General features: G+C 30.7%; 1 protein-coding gene across 14 annotated transcripts in view; it reads right to left on the bottom strand.

The window, feature by feature from the left end:
• The window catches only part of LOC143258435 (laminin subunit beta-1-like), a 160,483-nt gene that overhangs the window by 58,216 nt on the left and 78,231 nt on the right, over positions 1 to 24,036 (bottom strand). For all 14 annotated transcript variants that reach the window (XM_076517363.1, XM_076517364.1, XM_076517371.1 and 11 more), the window contains 9 exons: positions 23,271 to 23,534; positions 21,531 to 21,651; positions 11,104 to 11,292; positions 9,165 to 9,344; positions 7,324 to 7,433; positions 6,474 to 6,689; positions 4,693 to 4,851; positions 3,227 to 3,347; positions 745 to 872 (listed from right to left, as the gene is read on the bottom strand). In XM_076517363.1, the coding sequence (XP_076373478.1) occupies positions 745 to 872; positions 3,227 to 3,347; positions 4,693 to 4,851; positions 6,474 to 6,689; positions 7,324 to 7,433; positions 9,165 to 9,344; positions 11,104 to 11,292; positions 21,531 to 21,651; positions 23,271 to 23,534 (1,488 nt within the window). The remainder of the gene's footprint in view (positions 1 to 744; positions 873 to 3,226; positions 3,348 to 4,692; positions 4,852 to 6,473; positions 6,690 to 7,323; positions 7,434 to 9,164; positions 9,345 to 11,103; positions 11,293 to 21,530; positions 21,652 to 23,270; positions 23,535 to 24,036) is intronic.

Raw genomic sequence — 24,036 nt, 5'->3', positions numbered from 1 at the left:
TTTCTGATTGGAGGAGAGATTTCCTGTAGATTTAACCAATAGCAGCCACAGGTTACTCACCTCTAATCCAGAATCTCTGTTTAGTGAAAGTTTAATAGTGTTAATATAAAATGATTCTTTGATTTCAGAATTTGCTATTGCAGAGCATGCCACATCAACTGGATACAGAATAAACTGAGAGAAAACTAGAATCATTGTCCTCTACATTGTGTCTCCACAACAGGCAGTTGCCGTCCATTCTACAAAGTTTCATCATGAATTCTCTGCTTAAACAATCTATCAAAGAATAACCTGTTAACTAATTTAACACAGAGCTAATATTTAGGGATTCATTTACATAACTAAGTCAATTAAATCTTTAGTAATTGGAATTAGTTCTTTATGATTTGATTTTATATACTTGAGCTGTAAATACCACAGAAGTATAAAGTGTGAGTACCAATAAATTTAACTTTAAATTTATTTAAAATTCTATAGCAAAAAACCTACAATTATAAGTAAAGTTTTGCTATGCAACATTTTAAGTGCATTTTTATTAGAATTTTGTTAAATTACAACAATTTATAACATAAATCATACCTGATTTGTTTAATTTCATAGTAACTTGTTGACATGAAATTGCAACTTTCAGGAATTTTATCTTTGTCACAGTTGTACTTATATTTGTTTAGTACTTACATTTTCATTTTTTCTAAATGTTTTCAAACTTTCTAACTTAATATATGAAAGTATTCACATACTTACAGAATCAATGTAAACAACAGCATGGGGACTATCTTTTTGTCGATTATAATATTCTAATTCAAGCCGAACATGGTACTCCTTTCCTTTTTCTAAACAAGCCTTTGGATACACTACAATGTACCTCTCTCCTGAAATATACACAAGTAACAAAAATAAAAAAAGACCAAAAAGAAAGCCATTTTAAACCATTTTCAGATTCCAAAAACATATTATAGATCGAGCTAACATAAGTATCTTAAATATTCCTACAGAAATAAGTATTTCTTCAACACACTGACATGAACCTCTACACCTCTTGCCTTAGATATATTAATATATATCACCTTTACTAGATGAAAAAAAACTCAGTTTCAGCCTGTTACCAAATAAAAGAGTAATAGTGATATGATGTGAAACTACAAAATCAACAGTACCTTTTATATCTATAGACATACAACACAGAAAGTCTGTAAAATTTACAAAGTTTAGCTAAAACTGGCCTATTACTTCTGAGAAAATAAAATAATGTGAAATTTTCTTTGAAAAATGGTATACAAGTGATAAAAACTAGGTATATTTTAAAGTACTGTCTACTAAGTGTGGTACTTTAATCAAAAGCTCAGTAATTTTAAATGCATAATTTCAAAACACAAAACCAAAAAAACAATAATAACAATAACATAATGTCTCATCCAAAAATTACAACAGTATTAAACTGTTCAAAATATTTATCAAAACAACAGTCTTCAAACTGCTTACATATGTAGACAAAATCCAAGCATAAATATACACATATAATGTCAATGTCCAACATAAAATTACAATTATCTTCAATTCATATGATCCATATTAAAGAACTGTTAAAACTGAAAAAAAAAAAAACACAATGAATTAAAAGAAGAAAATACAAATCAATAAAGAAAGTACACAGTCTCTCTTCTTAATCACACAGTGGATTAATAGAGTATTTTACAAATCTAGGCAACTCCAATATTCTATAACTGGGAGCTCTCTGTCTGCTGCAGAAAGAACACCTGCATAACCCACACATAGGAATAGGAATCATATTGATATCACACTTAAGTCAAGCAAAAATCTTAGTTTGGTGTCTAAAATCACAGGTTATCTACATCATCACTGAGCACTCCCCACTAAACATTTCAGGGAGATAAAGTTACAACTGATAGTAACTTGTATAAATCTCTTAAATAAGTATGAGTATTACAGTATAAGTATTTCAGAAAGATGATACAGAAACTGGGTATTTATAATGGTTTGTAACCTTTGTTAAGAAAGTAATTAGTGCAAGTTTACAACCTTTCACATCCTGTTTATAAAGAGGCAAACCATCTAGATAAAAAAACTGGATGATTAACTCAAGTAATTGATTACCTACAAGTATCTGTTAATTTGTGTCATGTACAATTATTGATTAATCAAAATTAATATTAAATAGATGTCCCAAAAATAAAGAACTCATGAAAATGAGTGTTTCTGAATGTTACAGTTTTCCATTATTCCAGTTATCCAAGTAATCTAAATAAAGCTATTATCATTTCTCATTATTATTATTGATCAGAAAAGGGTCAGACTGGCATTTTGCTCATTCAACATAATAATGTTTGGCTCATTTAATATTGGAATATCATTGTGTACAAAATAATGGCTTGTTTAATATACCCAGATAATCTTACTCTTTACTATCTGTAAAGAGTGAAGTGGCATATATACCACTCAATTTATTATCATTTTTAACAGTAAAGATTAACCTAAAATAACATATCTCCTAAATCTAGTTGAGAATGTTCTTTTTACCACCATATACTTGATATAGTTTTTTTTCCTATTGAATCATAAACTCAATATCCAGAACCAAACCTACCTGTGTTAATCTTTACCTCATAGTAGTAACCTCACAATTTAATATTATGTGTAGTATTTTTCTTTTTTATGATTAATATCACAAAGTTCAGTTTATTTTCATCCATAAACATGCAGTAACTTTAGTAAACTTGTAAAAATCTATTGACAGACATTCAATGAACAATACAAATCATATTTTGTGTGTGTTACAAGTTTCATGTTGCATTTTGTATATGATACTTTTCATGTACAACACTTCAGCACCAAAAAAAGTAACTTAATCCTAAAATGTTATACCTAAGGGCATTTATGAGATTAACCTTCTAAAAACTTTTAAAACGTCCAAAATAAGCTCAAAATAGGAAGATTAGCTTCACATAAGAACGACTGATTTGTTTATAGCAATCAATTAGTGAGTTCAATTGTTACTCGATTAATAAATTCCACTAATCTCTGAGCTCTACTAAACATTGGTTTAAAATAGCTAAAAACCTTTGCCTGAATGTACCTAAAATAAAGATAAATCCTTTAAACTATAGAAGAGTGAACATAACAGTTCATTGAACTGCAATATCTGTGTAAGCACATAAAATGAAAATTAACAGATAGGTAGAAAGAATAACAAAAAAAACGTCCTTACTTTGGGGTAAATTAACTGTATTTATGTCATCTGTCGGTTTTGTATTAGCACAAGGACCTGTTTGATCAATTGGACCTGGTCTTTCAATGATTACTACAGCTTTTTCCCAATCCATAGGTTGCTAAAAAATGAAAAGCTCATTATCTGAAAATCTCCTTTCGTGGTCTCTTGCACTTTATTAACCATGTAATATGATATATACACTTGCTAATTCTTTTTGCCAAAAGATTCAATTTATAACAGATAAAATCAAACATCTTATAATTTAAGCAAATACACTAAGAGTAAAAACTTGTGTTTGTGCAAAAAAGAGAAAGAATCATTTATGATTGATTGAGAAGTTTGTTAATAGCAGTACTTTTTATTTTTTGAGCTAAGCAGAATTAGGATTCCAAAATATTTTTACGATATAATTGTAAAAAAAACAATCAGCATTATTTGTCAGTATTCTTTAGCCATAGAGTAATCTTCAAAGTATGATATGGCAGAAAAAACTAGCTTTAATACCACATCTTGTAAAAACAACAAATATATTACATTCTTTTACACGTATATACAATTTCATTGTACTTCCCTAATAATGCCACTATAATAACTGCACAATCACAAAACATGGTGTGTTTGTTGTCAAATATGATTGTAAAGCAATTTACATTGTTTTTTTTACTTTACAAAAGTGTATAAAACAGATTCAAATTACAAAAACACTTAAATTAAAAAAGTTGAAAAAATAATTGAAAAACAAAAGTTAAACCTGTCATGAATATGATTACCATACCTATTTTGAAAAGGTAAGTTTTTAAGTTTTAATTTTCTTTCTTATATTTTTGTTGATACTTTCATTTATTTCGTAATTTTTAATTTCAGTGAAACCAAAATATATTTGAATTCGTTTAGCAGTTCTTTGAAATCCAAGTAAGTATATAACACATGCTCATGAAACTATCCTTAATAATTAATAACACTTTCTTTACTGATATCCCTTCTGGTGATGAAATGGCAATTTTAATTTTGACAGTCTTTCAAAATCCTACTTAATATAACAAAGTACAAAATATATAGGAAACTTTGAAAAATATTAATTAAAAATATGTTAAGAAATAATTACAATATTTTATTTACTTACTACATGACTAGAGCATTATCAGTTTCATAAAAATTCTTATAATTACAGAAATCCTGACAAAATCATTACCTAAGTAAAAAAAAGCAAAAAGGTACATTATAACTGAATAGATATCCTAAAATACATTATGTTTATTACAATGTACTTATCACCATTATATATATAAAACTGGTGATTCAAAGTATGTAAATAAAGTGTACTGTCTGTTCAGAATTCTCAACATAATTTTGGAGATAAACAGATTACAAATGAAATCAAATATCAAGTATGCTAGTAAGTTCAAACTTAGGTAGAAGTTCAAATTAAAGAAAACAATAACAATGAGAATACTCTTACCAACCTTGTGTTCATAACGGATGGCTATACCATATTCCAGAGTTTGAGGAAGATTGCTAATATTAAATGTTAAACTGGAACCTTCATACACCTTCATAAAGCCAAGTCCTGTCCATGTTGGTCTTTTACCAGGTTCTGGTTCTCTTACATTTACTTGGCAATTCTATGTCACAAAAATCAAAGTTTATGGCATCAATTTTTTTCACATATAACAAGGACAAAACAGAAACATCCTCACATAGTCACATACAATAAGATATTTTATTTAGATTTACTAGTTTGTTTTAATATTGGTTAGATTATACTTAGTTTGTTGGAACTTAATTTAAACATGTTTAACATCACAGTAAAGTGAGAGAGGAACTTATCCATCTTACTGTTGATATTAATTGAGAACTACTATAAAAAATGTTTTTAAAAAAAGAAAGAAAATATCCAAAGTTAATATATTTATATATTTCTAGACACTCTTATGGGAGATCTATTATAAACAGTGGTGTTATAAATACAAAAAGCACATTTTTTCACACATGGGCTTATATTTGAGATTTAAGTGATTATTTGCTCAAACTTAATTCATTTCTGTTTAAGTGTTAACATGTTTAAATTAAGTTCCAACAAACTAAGTATAATCTAACCAATATTAAAACAAACTAGTAAATCTAAATAAAACTTCTAAGGAGGAATAATAAAACATACCTGAAAATGTTTTTGAAAAATTAACCAATCAATTCAAAATCAATGAACAAGGAAAGAAAGAATTAACATATAAACCAATTTTTTTAGGGTAATTTCATTTTTCAATGAATGAAGTAAACACAGGAAACTAAAAAGGATCTGGTTTAAGAAGAAATGTATCACACTCATGAATAAATGAGGAATTCAATTGGATATCTTCAATAATAACAGTTTTTGCTTCAAATGAACATTCAGGGATGTAGAAATGAAGGTATTAACTACTTTACTGTTATTTGTAATACTGTAATGTTTTGACAAAGTCAGTCATTTTTTTCAATCTTACATATTCTCTTACAAGATCCAAGCCAATTACCAGATCACATTTATACCTTACCATTAAAAATGCTTACAATAAGTAAACCTTATAAATTTAGGCCATTGTAACAGAATTTTAAAAATAACAATTGATTTGTAGTTTACAAAAAACATATCATCATATGACAACTGTCCAATAAGAAAAAGAGTCTGTAATTTGTTTTCTATTGTGAAAATGATTATGTACCAAATTCATTTCAGTATATATAAATATATATCTGCATGCTCAATGATTCATGTAATATTGAAATATTTTATTTTGGTCTACAGCCCAATACATTTGGAATTGTAATGAATATTTCATGACTAAAATTGTTTTATTAATGTTAAAATATATTCAATTTATATAAAAAATACATTTTCAGTAAATCTGATGGTTTTAAAGCCTTTTATGAACATGGTATATGCCTTTATGTTTGCACTTTCCACACTTAATCATTTATACACCATACACCTTTAAGTTATAATATAATTAAAAATATTTAAGACACACAAACATAACTATAATGAATGTTGTACTTAAAAATTATTTCAGACTCATCTTATGGTAGGCATTTTTTCATGATAATTTATAACCCACTAAAAGAAATTCTTAAAAGTTTCAGATTTTATTGCTTTCTCGATGAATACTGCCCATTATTTCAATTTATGTAAACATTTCAAATGTATGTTTTAAACATACAAACACAGTATGAGCTAACTGTAATGCACGATTCTATCAGTTTCCCTTACTCGACAGCCTCTTGTAAGTTCAGCTTCATATACAAGGTAATCTAGGTTTCCAGCAAAATAACCTGGTTCTGGTTTGTCACACTGTCGTCCAATAACATGTGGTCTACAGCGACACTGACCATTCACTACATCACAGTTATTGTCATATGCACCACCAGGATCACAACTGCATGGTTTACAGCCAACTTCATCAGAGCCAAGCCCCCAGAATTCAGACTATCAACAAGGTTAATGTATTAGTAAGTACTATGTAGAATAACAGTCTTTTAACATATGTTTAAGCTGTTCAGTTTTATTTCATATTGTTATTTAGATATTTCTAACAATACTGTAGAGAACAAAGAGGTAAAGCATTTATTTTTCAACAATTTTTTGTTACTTTCAATTTAAGTGTTGGGTATGATTTATTGTATTTGTACTGTGGCAGGTAACTTTGTGCAAATTTTTATTTATTTTGTATTATCTCAGTTTCTTTTATCCTCAATATATACATACACAAAAATGTGAATTTACCAAGGATATATGTATGGTTGATTACAGTAAGATTCTCCTTACTTTAATTTAGTAAAGCATGAATTATTAAACTCATTGAAAATAAACAATTACTGGTATATTAAGATTTCACTTTATTATATTTAAGTTTCTATATTCATAAAGTTGTAATGAATATCCATAAGTATGAAACAAAATAACCAAAATTGTAAAAACTGTCTTAATGCTTTTTTTCATTTTAAAATTCTTATTCTATATTAAAATCCTTATATCCTATAAAGAACGATCTTTGAAAAATATTATATAATAAATGACTCTTTGGCAGTTTGCAATACTAAATAAAAGATCTTTTACTCACCAAACATTGATCACAATGTCTTCCAATAACATTCCTTTTACAGGTACATTCTCCCCTGAATTCATTACAGCCATGGTTCCCAACAATACCCAACATATTGCAATTGCAAGCTGCAACAGTTCATGAATCATTCTTTAAGTGATAAAGATATAAATAGCATGAGATAAATGGAAAGAGAAAACAGAGAATAACAGAAGAAAGAAAAGTCACAGCTGAGGAAAAGTTCAGTGGGAAGTTAGCTGCTGTAGAAGTGCTAGGCTTAATATTTAATGTGTTACAATAAGACTAATAATAAAAAGGAGATTAAAAGAATAATTTATTCCACTAAAGCTTGGTTCAAAATTAATTGAATAAACCTGGGTACACTTTTACAAAATAAACATAGGGTATTTTGAAGAAATAAAATCAAACAATTACTAGAAAAGTAATAGTCAACTGCAGTAAGTCATATCACACTTTTATGTGCATTATACACAGATTATTAGTTTGATTAAAACATGGAAAGGTAGTTTGGCTTGTCAACTGAAATTCTAAAGTAACTGAATAGGCCTATGTGGAATTTTGGCAAGAAGAGAACCATAGTGTTTATGATACACCTATGATCTCTGTAGTATAAAGAATTTGTCATACACAAGTTTAATTAGTTCCAAATATATATATATTATTTTGAAAACAAGTGGTGTGAATGTTGTTAATTTACTTTTGAATGTACAGCCAACAAGTCACAGACACCTACTACAGAAGAATCTTTAGCTCAGCATACCTATATAGCTCAGCATACAAAAAAAAATTAATTGGCATATGAAAAGATTATAATAATTCGTTTTTGAGCAAAAAAGGATAATTTTCTTATTTAAAGATAACAACATACATACATCAACCCTCACTAGCATGTACTTTATGTTTCTAAAATTCATAGGGCACTTTGGAAGTTGGCTTTGAGTTGAAGGAACGACTTTTGTAATGATTTTATGATCACAAGAATTATAAAATAGTGGTCACAGTGTAGTACAGTAGTTTTACAAATTACTGTTGAATCCAAAGTAACAACATGTTCTCTATAATCATCATATAATTAAAAACAATTCTTTTTATTTAATTCTCTTTTTTCCAAAATGTCAGAGGGAAAAGCTTCCCTCTTTTGCAGTTGTGGATATTTTTGACAATTTGTATTTTTATACAAATGAATTTTATCATATGCAAATAAATTTAATTTGTAACAGTCTTTTGAAAGAAAGATTTCTTTAAATAAATAAATTTCCATAATGGCAACCTGTGAATTTATTTAACATACATAATTACATAAAATAACAGCAGCACTTTATTAAATAAATGACATGAGCATTTACTACATTAAAAATAATTTTTTTTATTGTTAACCTTCAGGTTATAAAATGCTGGTGAAAAAACAGATATTATATGTATTTTTATTCGACCATGTATCTTAAGTGTTTTCCATAAATGTTAACAAACCACTGCTCAGTTGCCCAGTTACAGCTCTGGTAAGAGAGCCATAAGATCACAATAATTACACTTTCTTACATAGTGGATGGCCATGTAATTTATTTTATCAAAGCTACCACACAAATCAGGCTGTCCTATTCCACCTAAAAAAGTATTTCAGTAATGCTTCAAGGTTGAGCTGCTTATTTTGCTGTTACCATGAAATGGGTTTATGAGTTGTTTTGATATGATCCCCAATTAAAAGTGTAAACTTTGTGTCAAACTATTCATATTTAGGAGTTATGGTTATGATATACTAGCATTTTAATCAACAGCCACTATAATCATATCAGTGTCTATTCAATGACATAATTTATAAAGTACCACCTATAACTCACGTTCACATCCACTAGGATTGTCAAATCTAAAGTTCCAAAACCCATTCTTGCAATGATCACATCGTCTTCCTTCAACATTGCTCTTACAGTGACATGTCCCTGCAATAATTCCATTAGCTGGGTCACTTCGAGGCTCACAATTACCTTCCTCTAATGAACCACGGGGATCACAATCACATGCTGTAAAATAAAACATAAAAATTCTTAGATCTAACATCAAGACAGCTTATGAACCACATTCAACTATATAAAGAATATTTTACATTGAGATATTTATATTTTAAGTCTTTATTTCTAAGTTATACAGAAATATTTCCCATTGAAAAAAGACTAAAAAAAGTCTTACTTTTAATATAAATGTAATTAAAAAAAATACTATTAAAGCTTTGTGTTTCTTGCAAAATTACAAAAAACATACATTTTCATCCTAAAAATGTTTTTATAAATCATTTTAGCATTGATCTAATTCAAATATGACTTATTTTAATACACTTAGTTCTCATTTTATATCAGTAGATGAAGTAGTGAACATTGGTATGTGAAACAAAGTTTAGTATAGCTTATACACAGTCACTAGTTGATAACATATATCTTAAACCTCTTACATTTTGAGTAATTGAATGTTATGTGTAGACATATTAAAAAAAACAATGCCAGACTCAATGCATATCAAATTGATCTGACCATTTTCTATCTGCTCACTGTTATAATTTAAATACAATAAACATACATCTGTAGAGTTAAAAAATAAAAACAAAAATATTTATAGTTAATTTTAATAAAATCTATTGCTATGTCATTTTGATGATTAAAAAACTAAAACACAAGAAATAAATGTTCTACATTTACATTTATTCTAAAAGAAAAGTTAAAGGTATGCTTTGTTTTAAATTTTGTGCAAAGCTACATGAGGCCTATCTGTGCTAGCCATCCCTAATTTAGCAGTGTAAGACTAGAGGGAAGGCAGCTAGTCATCACCACCCACTGCCAAACTCTTGGGCTACTCTTTTACCAATGAATAGTAGGATTGACCATCACATTATAATGCCCCTGCAGCTGAAATGGTGAGCATGTTTGGTGTGACGGGGATTAGAACCTGCAATTCTCAGATTATGAGTTAAGTGCCTTATCCACCTGGCCATGCCGGGTCATTAATGTTAAAGGAATCACATTGGCTAGGATAATAAATAAAGCCTACCATTATTGGGTTAACAAAAGGTAACTTACAAGATGTTTCCAAATATTAATTAAAAACATTCACAAGAAATATGACATTTGTAGGATCTAATGATTTTACCTTACATCTCAAAACGAATAGTTAAATTTTTCAGCAAATGTGGTTGAATTAACTAGGAATGATTTAGGATGTGTCAAAAAGAAGTTATTTTTCTTTTAACATGAACAGAATTCATAGCTCCAGTGCTGATTAAATACAGATCAATCACAGAGGTAGCCACTAGCGGTATTAATAGAACTTATCAGTTTCCTCTTTCATTACATGAGGTATACATAGTCTATATGCTTCAATCATTATTGGAATATTTAAGACACAAACAGAAGCACTATTTACATTCATAACTGACACAACATTAATTCTATGAATGCATTTCATTTTCAAATCTCATCAGTCATTTAAGAAATTACTTTTAACACATTCTTTATACATAATTTTAAGATACACACCTATATATTAAGTGAAATGTTTTTAATTCACATTACTTATTGCTTTTTGATAAAAAGAAACAATGACCCTTCTCTATAAAATCAATAAATGAATCATACAGACAAGTTGTTAACTTTCACAACCCTGTCACTGTGCATCACACATGTGCATCTGCTAGTACAAAAGACAGAGTGTTTTTTGAATAAATAATAAAAGATGTTTCATACAAGAGCAAAACTTCGTTTTTTGAAATAATCTTAAATTCCTTAAACTCACGCTGACATATACTTGGATCTGTTATATGACGTCTAGGATCCTGGAAATAAAATGCTTTGCACTGTTCACAGTTCCTACCAACTGTATTATGTTGACAGCCATCACACACACCTCCACTCACTCTACCAGTCGATTCCCATACTGCTGGATCAAAGTGACATTTGTTGGCATGTTCATTACAATTACATCCTGTTAAAAGTGGATGAAAAAAATGTCCATTTAAATATAGCACCCATAAAATTTGTTACTTTTATTCATATAAAAAGACTGAAAAAAATGCAAACTATCTAGAGAACAAAGAATAACAATTTAATTGTAAATCTCAGTTTACTTAATTCTACACTAGCTTGCACTATATTGTATTTATATTTAGCATTAGCATTTCTGTACATCAAAATCCTTGAAGCAAATGTTTCCTTTTGTACAGCTATTAGCTAATACTTGTTATTTCCTAATACTTATTTGTCATTCTTTAAAGTAAACAATAAACTGTCATTCTCAATTTTTCCAGAGACCTGACAGTTCCAAAGAAGTTATAAATAATCACAATTCAGAAACTACAGTAATAATACAGTAATCAAAAGGAAATAAAAACTTATCTAAAACATAACAATTCAATCATTTCAATTTTTTGAAAATAAAAAAAAAGACTGTAGAGAGAAAAGTATTGCTATATCATACAAGTTCATTAGACTGGAGTGAGGTTGAGGCTGCAAGTAATCCTAAAAATTCAATAATCAAAATTGAAATAGCAAGACAGCTCTTCAAACAAAGAATTAAAACAAAAAAGAATATGGTCTAGTGAAGAAGCTCAAAAGAGCAGATGGATAATGATGATTCAATTCTGCAAATAACTGAGACAACCCAAAAATAAGACAGTCTGAAACAGGATCACGATGGAGAATCAGTTTAACCCTTTCTTCCTAGGTATTATTTACTATGTATAACAAAATTTTAGTATCTTACATTCAAAAATTTATTCAATTACTTTTTGTTTACATTATACCAATTAGTGTAGCATAAACTCTTAGCTAATAACTCATATTTTAATTGTAAGCAAGTTTTAAGTTCCTAATTCTACAAGAAAATATAAAACAAAGTACTGAATTTCTACTAGTATAACAGATGTGATATACAGGGGCATCAAAAGGTCAGTAATATCACTGGGTCCCTCTTGTATTCTATTCATTAACTTTTGCTGATTTTTCATAAAAAAAATTTAGACAAATTATTGTTTCATTAATCCATAAAAAAGCAGTAGCCATTTTAGATTGTTATGTAGTATGCATTTCTAATGAACATATTTTCTCTAGGCATCTTGTTTTCTCTATTTTCTCCACCACTCCTTGAAAGAGTAAGAAATTAAATGTAACTTACTCACTACAGGATGATAATTGCTCAGACAAACCATAATTTTTATAGCATTCAATTTTCTTTGGTTATAGAACTATCAACAGAAAATCACTTTTGCTGCCACACCCATCTGTCCCATCTTTTCTTTCAGAATATGTTAATAGTTCTCTCTTACATTTAATTATATATTACACATCACTGATAGAAAGTCAAGATTTTCATCTATCAAATGATGTATTGCATAATGCTGTGTTCTGAACAGATAACAGTCAATTTCACTCAAGAGTTTAAGCAACATTCAAGTAAGAAACTTAACTACTAGCTTGGATGAATTTGTAGTTATATAGCCAGAAAAATTTTGCAGGTTATTAGTGGTGCATTATTTAAAGCATTACTACTATTAGTATAAAAAAGTAAGTTTAAATGTCCTTGACAATCAATGCCAAGAAAAAAAGAAAATTAGGTTAGTTCTGTGTTTCTTGGTCTTCATGTTTATTCTTTATTTTCTATTATAAAAGTAACCCAAATGTAAAAATAAGGATATTTTTAGGTTAGTTAAAATTAGATTATTTAAAATAAATAACAAGAATATAATAAAAACATTTCACAAGACACACAAACAAGTAACACATGGGTAATGTAATTTGACAGTAAAACATAAGCTGCACATGAATAAGTGATTTACAACTTATAATGAAGTAAACAGCAGTTAGACAGTTCAAAAGGCAATCATAATGGTAATAAAACAATAAAATTTAATAATAAACAGAGGTATACTCTTATGAGCTTAAAGCTACTTAGGATAAATGAAAAATAGCTTCATGTTACAATTTGAAGTCTAGAATGAATTACTAGAATGTAAGAAGAAAAGGGTAGTTTAGATTTAATTAGATTTTTTTTGGCAATTATGAGTTCAGTCAAATTTATTGATCCAATTTTAACTTAGGGTAGAGAAAATAACAAATAACATATAATGTTCTACTGAATGAAAATGTTTGAAATGTTATTTAGGAAACTTTAGGGATTACACAAAGGAAGTTTGAGACTTCTGTGATAAATAGTATTTGTACTCTTAACATGAATATTCAAGAACAAGTACTCAATATATTAATGAGCAAATCTTTATGTTAGTTAATTAAAATATTTCACTAAAAAATAAGATTCTTTTATAGATAAAAGAATGTCAAGTGAAAGACGACCACATTTTGTGAATATATATACACACTATACAGAAAGTTAGAAGTAATTAATCTATAGGTAGGTAAGTATTTCATATTTATTGACACAAAGCTACTAGGTTATCCGTGCCAAACAAGATGTAGTATACTATAATGGTATAAGGAAATTAAAGTAAAAATACATAAAATATGTAAAATTAAGACCCGCCAGGAAGACTGAAACATTAAATTCAAAATTGCTGTCAGTCACCTGAAGTTTGTCTTTTCAGTCCTGGGTTCAGGTCAAAATTAAAATTAAAATGTGTAAAAGAAATCATGCTAAAATAGTCCAATAAAAACCTTAAATTAAGTTAAAAAGACCAATGGCTCTTAAAAATGTAAAAACATGAGGGAGGTGGGTTGTATCACCTATGACATTGGCTAATGTCAAGGGCAAACTTACCTTAAAAATATGTTTAAAAATGCAGCAGCATTCTTAGTTGTAATGACGACATGATAATAAAATATGTATGTTTATGACCTAAGTGCTAAAAAGACCATACATTGGTGCATCAGTACCATATAAAAGGAAGTGGTGAGTTAAAAAACTGTGACTAATGTGTAACCTAGCCAAAAAAACTTCCTCCCTTCGACCATTACAGAAACAAGATGGCCAAAGAGCTAAAGAAGGCTTGATTTGAAAAAGCTTAATTATTTTGTTGCTCACTCCAGGTCGACTGCCAACAAGTGTACAGTCAAGTTTTGATAACTGGACCATTGTCAATGTATGGAACAGGTATGGTGGTGATAGAGCCAGAGCTGATGGACTTTGCACCTCTGTCAGCTAGCTCATTCCCACGAATACCAACATGACCTGGCATCCAAAAAAACCTGGACAGAGAAAGATGATAGAGAGAGATGGGTTAGTTTGTTTTGGATATTGATAAGAATATGGTGGTAACTAACATGGAATGATGTCAGGGCCAATAGAAAATTGAGTGAATCAGTATAGATTGTGCAATTCGTATATTGCATAGTTTCAATATGATTCAGAGCAAGAGAAATGGCATACAAGAACACAAACTGTAGAGGGGATTCTATGTGCTACAACCGAACTGTAACAAACCATGGCAGAGCCTACAGAGTCACCTGATTTTGAATCATACGTATATATGGAAATGGATGGATTGTTTGAAAGATGTTTAGCAAATAAAGAGTGATGAAATATTTCCAGTTGGGAGTATCTGGCTTCCTCAGATGACTCAAAGATAGGTCACAGTTGGGGATAGTAATTAGCCATAGTGGAAGAGGCCAATCTGTTGATACTGCTATGCTATTCAAAGATAGATCCAATTTTTCTGATTGTGCCTGGATACAAGGGCTAAAAGGAACAATGGCAGATTTTCTATTATAAAAAAGTGTGGCCTACTGAGGATGAAAAACACAACCCCAAGTAGAATGCTGTAGTAAAGAGCAAAGTTTGAAAGCATACATAAGAGACAGTTACAAATGGTGAATATAGAGAAGTGGTTCATGGGACTACACTTACAAACTTTGGACTGGAGAAGTACGAAAGGCCCCAGTGCAGAGCTGAAGCCCCTGATGGTGGATAGGATCCAACATTTTCAGTGTTGAGGTTCTGGCAGAACCATAAACCATAGACCCTAATCAAGTGTGGATTCGATAAGGGCACAATAAATTTTAAGCATGGAGTATCGATCTGATCCCCAAGAGGTGGAGGAGAGGACACGGACGATGTTCAGTGCTCCTATACACTTTACATGAAGCTGCTTGATATATGAAAAAAAGTTTAATTTACAGTCAAATGTAAGACCTAAGAACCTTGCCTGAGGGACAACAGGAAGTACATCATCATCAATACAAAATTCTGGATCTGGATGAATACTCCATTGGCAATAGAAATGTACACAAACAGTTTTGGGGAGAGAAAGTTGAAAACCATTTGCTGTGGTCCACTCAAGTATATGACTGATTGCAGTTTGTAGCTGCCACTCAATAAACCTCATGTTTGATGACTGACATGAGATGTGAAAGTCATCAACAAAAAGACCATTTGCAACTGTAGGGGGTAGCTGTTCACTGATGACATTAATCTTTATAATGAAAAGCTTGACACTCAGAACACATCCCTGAGGGACTCAAAGTTACTGTGGGAAAAACCAGGAAAGTGTTGAGCCCACACGGGCCTGGAATCGGCAGTTCATTAAAAAATGTTTAATAAAAAGTGGCATATTGTCACTCAATCTGTATAAGTAAAGGTCTCACAAGATGCCATATCTCCATGTTGTATCATAAGCTTTTTCTAAATAAAAAAAATACAAACAAGATGTTGTTGCTTCAAAAAGGCTTCTCTGACTGATGTTTCAAGACAAATTAAATGATCTATTGTGGAGTGTTGTCTTTGAAACCCACACTGAGTGGGTGAGAGAAGACTGTTTGATTCAAGGAACCAAACAAGACAAGCATTAATCAACCTCTCTAAGATCTTACTGAGAAAACTCGTCAAAGCAATTGGACAGTAATTCGAAGGAATCTTTGGATCCTTCCCAGGTTTAAGAATAGGGAGTACAATAGCCTGGCACCAAGCATCAGCAAAGACATTCTCCTGCCATATCTGATTAAAGACAGCCAAGAAAATAAAAAGAGAGACAGGAGAAAGGTGGCATAGCATCTCATAATGTATATCATCAGGTCCAACTAATGTATTGCCAGAACGATGAAGCACCAGTTTGAGATCCACCAGTGTAAGAGGGCAATTGTAGTCATAAGAATGACCAGTCAAAAAGGAAAGAGGCAGATGTTCTACTCATGTTTTAATAGCTAAGAAGGAAGGGGATGAGTTTGAAGAGCTAGATACACAAGAGAAACATTCACCAAGAGTACTAGCAATGCTCTGAGCATAAGCTACTTCATGACCATTGGATATTAAGATAGAAAGGGGGCAGAAGTATATTGTCCACTCACCTTCCAGATCTTGTCCCATATGACTTTTGAACTGGTGGTTGAAGAAATGCTGGAGGTGTATTTAATCCAAGATTCCTCCTGGCTTTGACGTCTAACTCACCGAACCCGTGCACGGACTTGCTGAAATGCAAAGCAGTTTGAAAGTGTGGGATATCTACGAAATTTATCCCAAGCATGTTTCTGAGCTTTTCATGTTATATAACAAGCAGAATTCCACCAAGAGCAGGGATGCCATGGAAAAGATGTTGAGGTTTTGAGGATGCACTGAATAGCCACTTGAACAATATAGTTAGTTACTGCTGCTACACAATCATCTATTGGTGGTTTACGCACGATTACAGGATCAAGTTCCAAGAGAGCAGTGAAAGAGGGCCAGTTGGCACACAGGTTGTGTGGCACTGACCACGACCAATCTCTCTTAATATAATCACTACCCTGTGGATTGATGTCAACCTCCCAAGAAAAGCAAGTGAAAAGTGAAGGGGATCAGATAAAAAGATCTATAGCAGTAAATGACTGACTGGGTGCATGAAAATAAGTGTAAGAGCCAGTATTGAAGAGAGACATGTTGTGATTCAAGAGCATATACTCTATAGCACAACCCTTTGCATCAATACTAAAATAACCCTGGAGGAAATTACGTCCATTAAGATCCCCCAAAATTAAAAAGGAGTTTGGCAGTTGCTTTATGAGGGCATCAAGGTCAGATGGATTACAATTTTTTCCAGGGGTTAAATACAGAGAGCAAACAATGTTGGTACAACCCAAGGAGATACGGATGACTACAGCCTCTAAGGGCGTTTTCAATGACAAGAACCTGGTGAGCACATGCTGATCAACCAGCCATGCCACTCCTCCATGTCCTTGCCCTACACATGACCTGTCATTTCAGTATAAGAAGTATTGTCAAATTGTGATTGTATTAGTAGGTTTTAAAAATGTTTCCTACAAAGAAAGACATTTGGTATGGTGAAAGTCAATCAAATCCTTGATGTCATTCACATCTGATTGAAAACCTCGGCAGTTTCATCGGATTATCATTGCCATTTTTATTTATTTTGCAGGAGAATATGGCAAAGAGACCTTCTGCTTGCGACCATGTTTTTTTTCTTTACTGGATGTGGTTTGGTCACCCTCTATTGATCCTGCTCTGGATTGAGTAAGCAGGTCGGTATTTGTAGGCATACATTCCAGTGATTGGGGGCATGAATGATTGGTTTGTTTAGCTTTTAGGGTGTCAAAAGTGTAAATGTTAATATTACAACATTTGTCAGCTCCAGAATCCTGTCTTTACAAGTAAAAATTCAGCTCACAACTGTAACACCTTGGCTAGGATCTCTGACTCAGGAATGGTCTTTAAACCCCTCTGAAATAATTCAAAGTAGAATGAGGAGTAACCTCAATTGGTATATCCCCAATGGCCTTTGATTTCAAGAGGAGTTTGGAATGTTGTGATGAAGATGTTTTCATTAAAATGTCCTCAGACCATAATTTTTTACTGATTTAGGAGAGCCAGCAAGACCTTCCAAAAGCTTCCAAATAAAAAATGGAGACATCTGTCCTAAGGGGTTTTCAGTTAAACAATGTATAATTAAGAATCGTTGGACAGATTTAAGTTGTACATTTAACCGTACAGAGTCATCAATGCAGGGTCATTTGCCAGTAGTCAGATTTTTCTCTACACTGTCATGCTTGTTGATTTTTTTTTATTTGAGGGGTATCCATAATAAAAAAAAAGAATATTTCAGTGCCCACTGACCCCACCCACCATGCAGCCCTATGAAGGGACCCATTCAGAATGTTAAGTTTTCTCAGTTGTGAAGAGGAGTATTTGGTTATGATCATGGTTCTCCATAAGTAAAACAAACCAGATCACTCCTCCAAAATTCGAAGGTACAGCAAAAAATGACTTGGACCATTCTTTGAAGCATTTCAGGCAGGTAACTGCCTAGAATGATTGAACTCTAGAACAGGTAGTATAATGCCTCGATCTAACTTTAATTAGTTGGCCCTTGATTCCATTTCACACTTAAATAGAGATCAACTCTGGGACTGGAGGCAATAATTAATGAGTTATGCTGGAGGTTTGACCTAGTGGAAGACACAAAAATCTATCAAGGAGAATATGATCAGCATAATTTGCATGCTAAAACTTGCCCTGCAATGACCTTATAAGATCCTGAAAATATCCACATTAACAAATTGCAAAAGAAATATTCAGCAAGATGAGCTGACATCAACCTGGGTGTGAGACATCTTCCTACCCTTAATGAGAAAGTCTCTGTCACAATGTGGTACAAAGTAATAACTTTGAGTTAGTTGCAAGAAAAGAAAATGCTTGTTATGGCAGTTACAGTAACTTCACTTTGGACACACTGTTCTACACAGGCATCATGACAAGTCTGAACCCAGTTAAGGGTCAACCAATCACAAACACATCCTTGCAGCACACTATACCTGTGAATAGGCAAGACAAGCTCAGTCTTTCCATAATTTATACGCTGCAAACTATGCCACAAGTGCCTTTGTCAGGGGATCACCTTAAAAGGGAGAAGTGAGCTATTTGTTTTGCACATGGAATATTGGGTCACTTTTAAGAGAAATACACATATCTTGTCAAGCAACAAAGTAAACAAAATTACTGGTTTTGACTGATGGTGCAACAGGTACGGGAGAACCAAGAACAAGCAATGAATCCTAGAGCTACAGATCAAGAAAACTGGAGAATGTCAGGCCTGGCCACCAATTTTAGGGAATGCAATAAATAACTTGTATGACAGTCAGCTGAGCATTCTCAAGGCTGGCTGATATGGTACACACCTATTGGAATACAAGATTAAAGAAAACAGTTCTTAGTTCATACAGCAGTGGCCATAAGACTTAAAACTCACAGTATATCAGTATATTCTCCATTATATTATTAATAGTCCTCCACTGGTTATTTTACTGTTTAATCCTGTAGACAAAGAAACAAGACAATGTTTATGTACATCTATGCACATATATTTGCTTCTTTACATAATTTTAATGCTGGCTTTATTAAAATGGTCCATGAGAGTATGAAAGGGAGATATCAATACTCCTGAACACCACAGTTTAAGAAAGTTTCTCTCTTTTAAAAACTAAATCAATGTTATAGTTTTTTAGTAGCTGATGTACACACATTTTACACTCAGTATAGTGACAGGAACTAAGGGATGTATTGGGAAAATATACCAATATATTTCTGGAACCAGACAACCAACTAAATCTAGCAACAGTTGCACACATAGATGAGCCATGCCTGATGAAACAAGGATCATGTAGACTTTCCTGAAGTTCTAGGGTAGTAGCATAAACTGCAGTAACATTGATGTTAAAGAGTGGAATCATATGACAAAGTTATGTCAGTTTTAGAGATGACTTGTGCAAGTTTACCATCATGTCATTTAGCCTGTATAACGTGCCTGCATCTTTCAAGAAGGTAGTGAAGCTTAAACTGAAATGGCTACAAATGAAGAAATGCCTGATCTACATCAATAATGTTCTGGTGTTTAGTTACACATTCAAGTCTGCAGCTGAGAACCTCAAAATAGTATTCTAGCACATAAACAAAACAGACTAGAAACTGGAGCCATGAAAATATATATATTCATGAAATTAAATTTGTTAATCATATTATGGATAGAAAAAAGCCTCAAAATAAGTCTGTAACACTGGTGTCAACTTGGGACCAAACACGAAGCCTGCAGCTTCCTTGGTTTTTCATTGCACCACAACCACTTGTGGTTCAACTTCTCTGAGACTATCTCACCTTTACTGGTTCTTACTACAACAAAGATGGATTTCAGATTAAATTTAAAATGTCAGCAAGCATTCTAGTCACTGAAATGTACTTTAGTAAAAGCCCTAATGTTGCCATTTCAACTTTGTGTCCAATCTCTTTATTTCACTCCACTTCATAACTCAGTTATTTGAGATTTAACATCACTTTGTAATCAATATTTGGACCTAATCTCCTGTTAATGAGCAGACATATCCCATTGGTCAAAAGTATATTCAGTTTTACCAGAAAATACCACAGTAATAAAGAAAAATAATATCCAGGATGGATTACTTACGTCTTTAAAAAAATACTGAAATTTAATGGACAACTATACTGCATAATAAAAATCAGAGTGATATCACTACAGTATGGTTCAAAACAAACAGGAATTTCAATATTAGCATAAATAAAAATGATAACAGTTGCATTCACAAAAGAAAACTATAAAATATTGTAAACAGGATAGTACCACTCAAAATAAATACAAAAATCCTAGTTCTTAGAAATGTTTGAAGAATGATTATAGGAATAAAGAAGAAATGCAATCTTGAAAATGACTGAATAAACAGTTAACACAACTGATAAGAAACGTACTGCAGTGATAGAATAATGAGTTTGATTTATTGTTTTGAAAACTATAGTCCTTGTAATCTCTTCACATATAGTCCTTGCTATCTCTTCTTCATGTCAGACATAATTGGTCTAGAGAACATATTCATTTGTCCATGCACTGTACAAGATAATTTCATATAAAAAAGTACAGAAATGATTTATAGATACTTCTTTACTTTGAAGAAACTTGGAAACTATTCACACACATAATGCATCTTGCTTAAATTTGCTTTTAACTTTTTCCAAAACATTTGTTTTGAACAAAGCAGGCATAATTAAAAGTTAAATAATTTCTTAAAATTTGTTTGTTTCATTTGAATATGAACTCTTCATTACAAATTTCTACCACATAATAAAGAACTCCTTGAATAAATTATTGAAATTATAACATTTTAAATAAATGATCTAATTCCAAAAATCCTTCAAATTCTGCAAATACTAATTTTAAACTAAGTCAATCCAAGGACCTTAAAAGATTAAGTACAACTGTATATTCTTTCAAAATACATACTTACTTTTACAAGCATTTGTCATGTTTCCAATTGCAGGTTTCCATGGCAAATCATTGTAGAAGTCTTGACACTGTTCACAATTTAATCCTTTGGTATAGTGAGTGCACTGACATTTTCCATAAACCTATTAAATCACACAGTGTTTTATCTCATGGTTTAATAAAGTTATAATAAAAGTGGAGTAAGTAAAAATATTTTATTGGGCTTCTAAAATTGTGCTACAGATACACAACCATTCCAAATTTTTACAAGGATTCTATTTACAGAAAAAAACAATTTTTAGTAAATTTCCTGTACAAACAATTTATTAACTTTCACAAATAACCAAAAATCACACACACCAATAGCAAAATATATCATAATTTTGTAAAGATTAACAGTTTTATAAGCACAAATTTGTGCTTATAAAACTGTTATTCTTTACAATGCTGTAGACAGCACAAAGCATTAAAAACTGGATTACTTCAAAATTTTACACTATAATTTTTTAAGAATTTTTCTAACTTCTTTTACCAGATTTTCTGTTATTGTGTTCAATCAGTACTATATATATGATTATATTTAATTATATTTTTATACAGCAAGTTGTAATTCTTTAGAAATAAGAAAATGTGTCCTTGACATTGCAATAAATACTTTTTCTTAAGAAAGGTTTAAGAAGTTTATATTTATGCTAAAGTAAAATAAGATACATAGATTGTATTATATTAAGGTTTTGAATACTGTAGTTTCTTGTCACTTGGATTTGTGATAATTACTACCTCTCCTTCTAATACCGACTATATTAACATTTTATCAAAGAAACACTGTCCAAAGTGAAAGCTTATCAATCTTATATCATTAAGTCCTCAAATAAGATGAAAATGATTTACAACTAAACATAAAGCTAGCTATGTATTTCTGCTGCAAGCATAAACATAATAAATTTTTTTTTTCAAATTGAACTATTTCACAGTTGTCAAATGAAACTATGAACAAAACACAGAGGTAATTTTGTAACTCACAAACTCATCAAAAGAATTAATTTTACATCAGAAATAATACAGCTTTTAAATTTATTTTTTAAAACCATCATTACCTTACAATGTCTTATTCCTTTCCCTACAGTTATCTCCCTACTAACCCTTTGAATCAATAAGTAATTGGAACAAATAAGCCAGTCTTCTATACTTCAGTAACATTAAATCTAGTAGTAACGTACCAATATTAATTTAAATTACAGCTTTAAAGTTTACTTATCTACCATTGACTAAACTTATCTAATAATCATTACTGTTTATCAAGTTTTTACCTCTAAAATTATGCTCTGTTGTTTACATCATATAATTAACAATGTTTTAAAAAGACATGAAATTTTAAACCACACTTTAAAAACGTTAGAAACAGTTAGTGAATAACTACTGATTTGCTAACAATCAAAGAAGTCATGTATTTAGTTTAATACAATTTCCCAACAAGGACAAAATGCATTAATACTAATAACTACAACAAGTTCAGGAAATTTGCATTCGATGTTAAAAAAAAAAAAAAAAAGTCCTGAGAAAATATAAATTAAGTCAGATTTTTTTCTCATTCAAGTTATAAAATGTTATTATATTAAACTGTCAGTTGTCATTTAAATTACAGAAGAGATTTTCTATTTAAAGAAATGTAATACCAATAATTAATATTCTGATTATGTCATCTTTGATTGTTTATTTTTTGCTAAAGGTGCCTATTACAAGTAATTGACAGCATACTTACCATATCAGGCTCTGCAGTTTGTCCACGTTCAGCTACACACTGACTAGCATGGCCATAACAAGAACAACTTCCTCTTACAACCATCTCATAGATAGCATAATAGTATTTCATTTTAATGTGTTTACTTGAGTCCAGAAGGCTGTCTCCAAGTGTATGAAGTTTAGTAAAGTTTATTCGCAAATTTGTCATTTTCAAAAGATCTTGAACTTCAGGGCTGTAAGGATTAGCTACTTGAATGTTTGGAGGTAGGACTTTAAATATTACCTGCCAAATGAAAATACCATAAAACAGATATATTTTAGAAAAAAAATTAAGAAAAAAAAAGAAACTTGCAATGCAACAGAATTTATATATGATCAAAAATTAAAGTTTTGCTTTAATAACTAAAAACATAGACTGTAACATTTAAATTTAAATGTAATCATAAGTTAATTCTTCATTTGTTACCTCTACCAATAAGTTACATAATGTTTTATTTTAAAAAAGCAAATTTTTCATTTCTCTTATACTTCTTTTTTTATTGAAACATGCACATATTTCAGTAAAACTCTTTCATTTAATTTAACAAACGTTGGTCTTTCAATTTACAAAGACAATGAAAAGCACACAACTGAATAATATCACTCTTCTGAAACTAATTCAAAATATATCATTATTCAGATGTATTCAGGTTGTTCTTTTTTTTTTAATTTTCATGTGGTGTCCTGCATGTAGTGTGACATTCTTGTTAACCATATATCCCAAAGTCATAAACATATACTAATCC

Source organism: Tachypleus tridentatus, chromosome 8, assembly GCF_004210375.1.
Source record: "Tachypleus tridentatus isolate NWPU-2018 chromosome 8, ASM421037v1, whole genome shotgun sequence".
Taxonomy (NCBI): Eukaryota; Metazoa; Arthropoda; class Merostomata; order Xiphosura; family Limulidae; genus Tachypleus; species Tachypleus tridentatus.
This window is presented reverse-complemented; position numbering and strand designations above follow the sequence as displayed.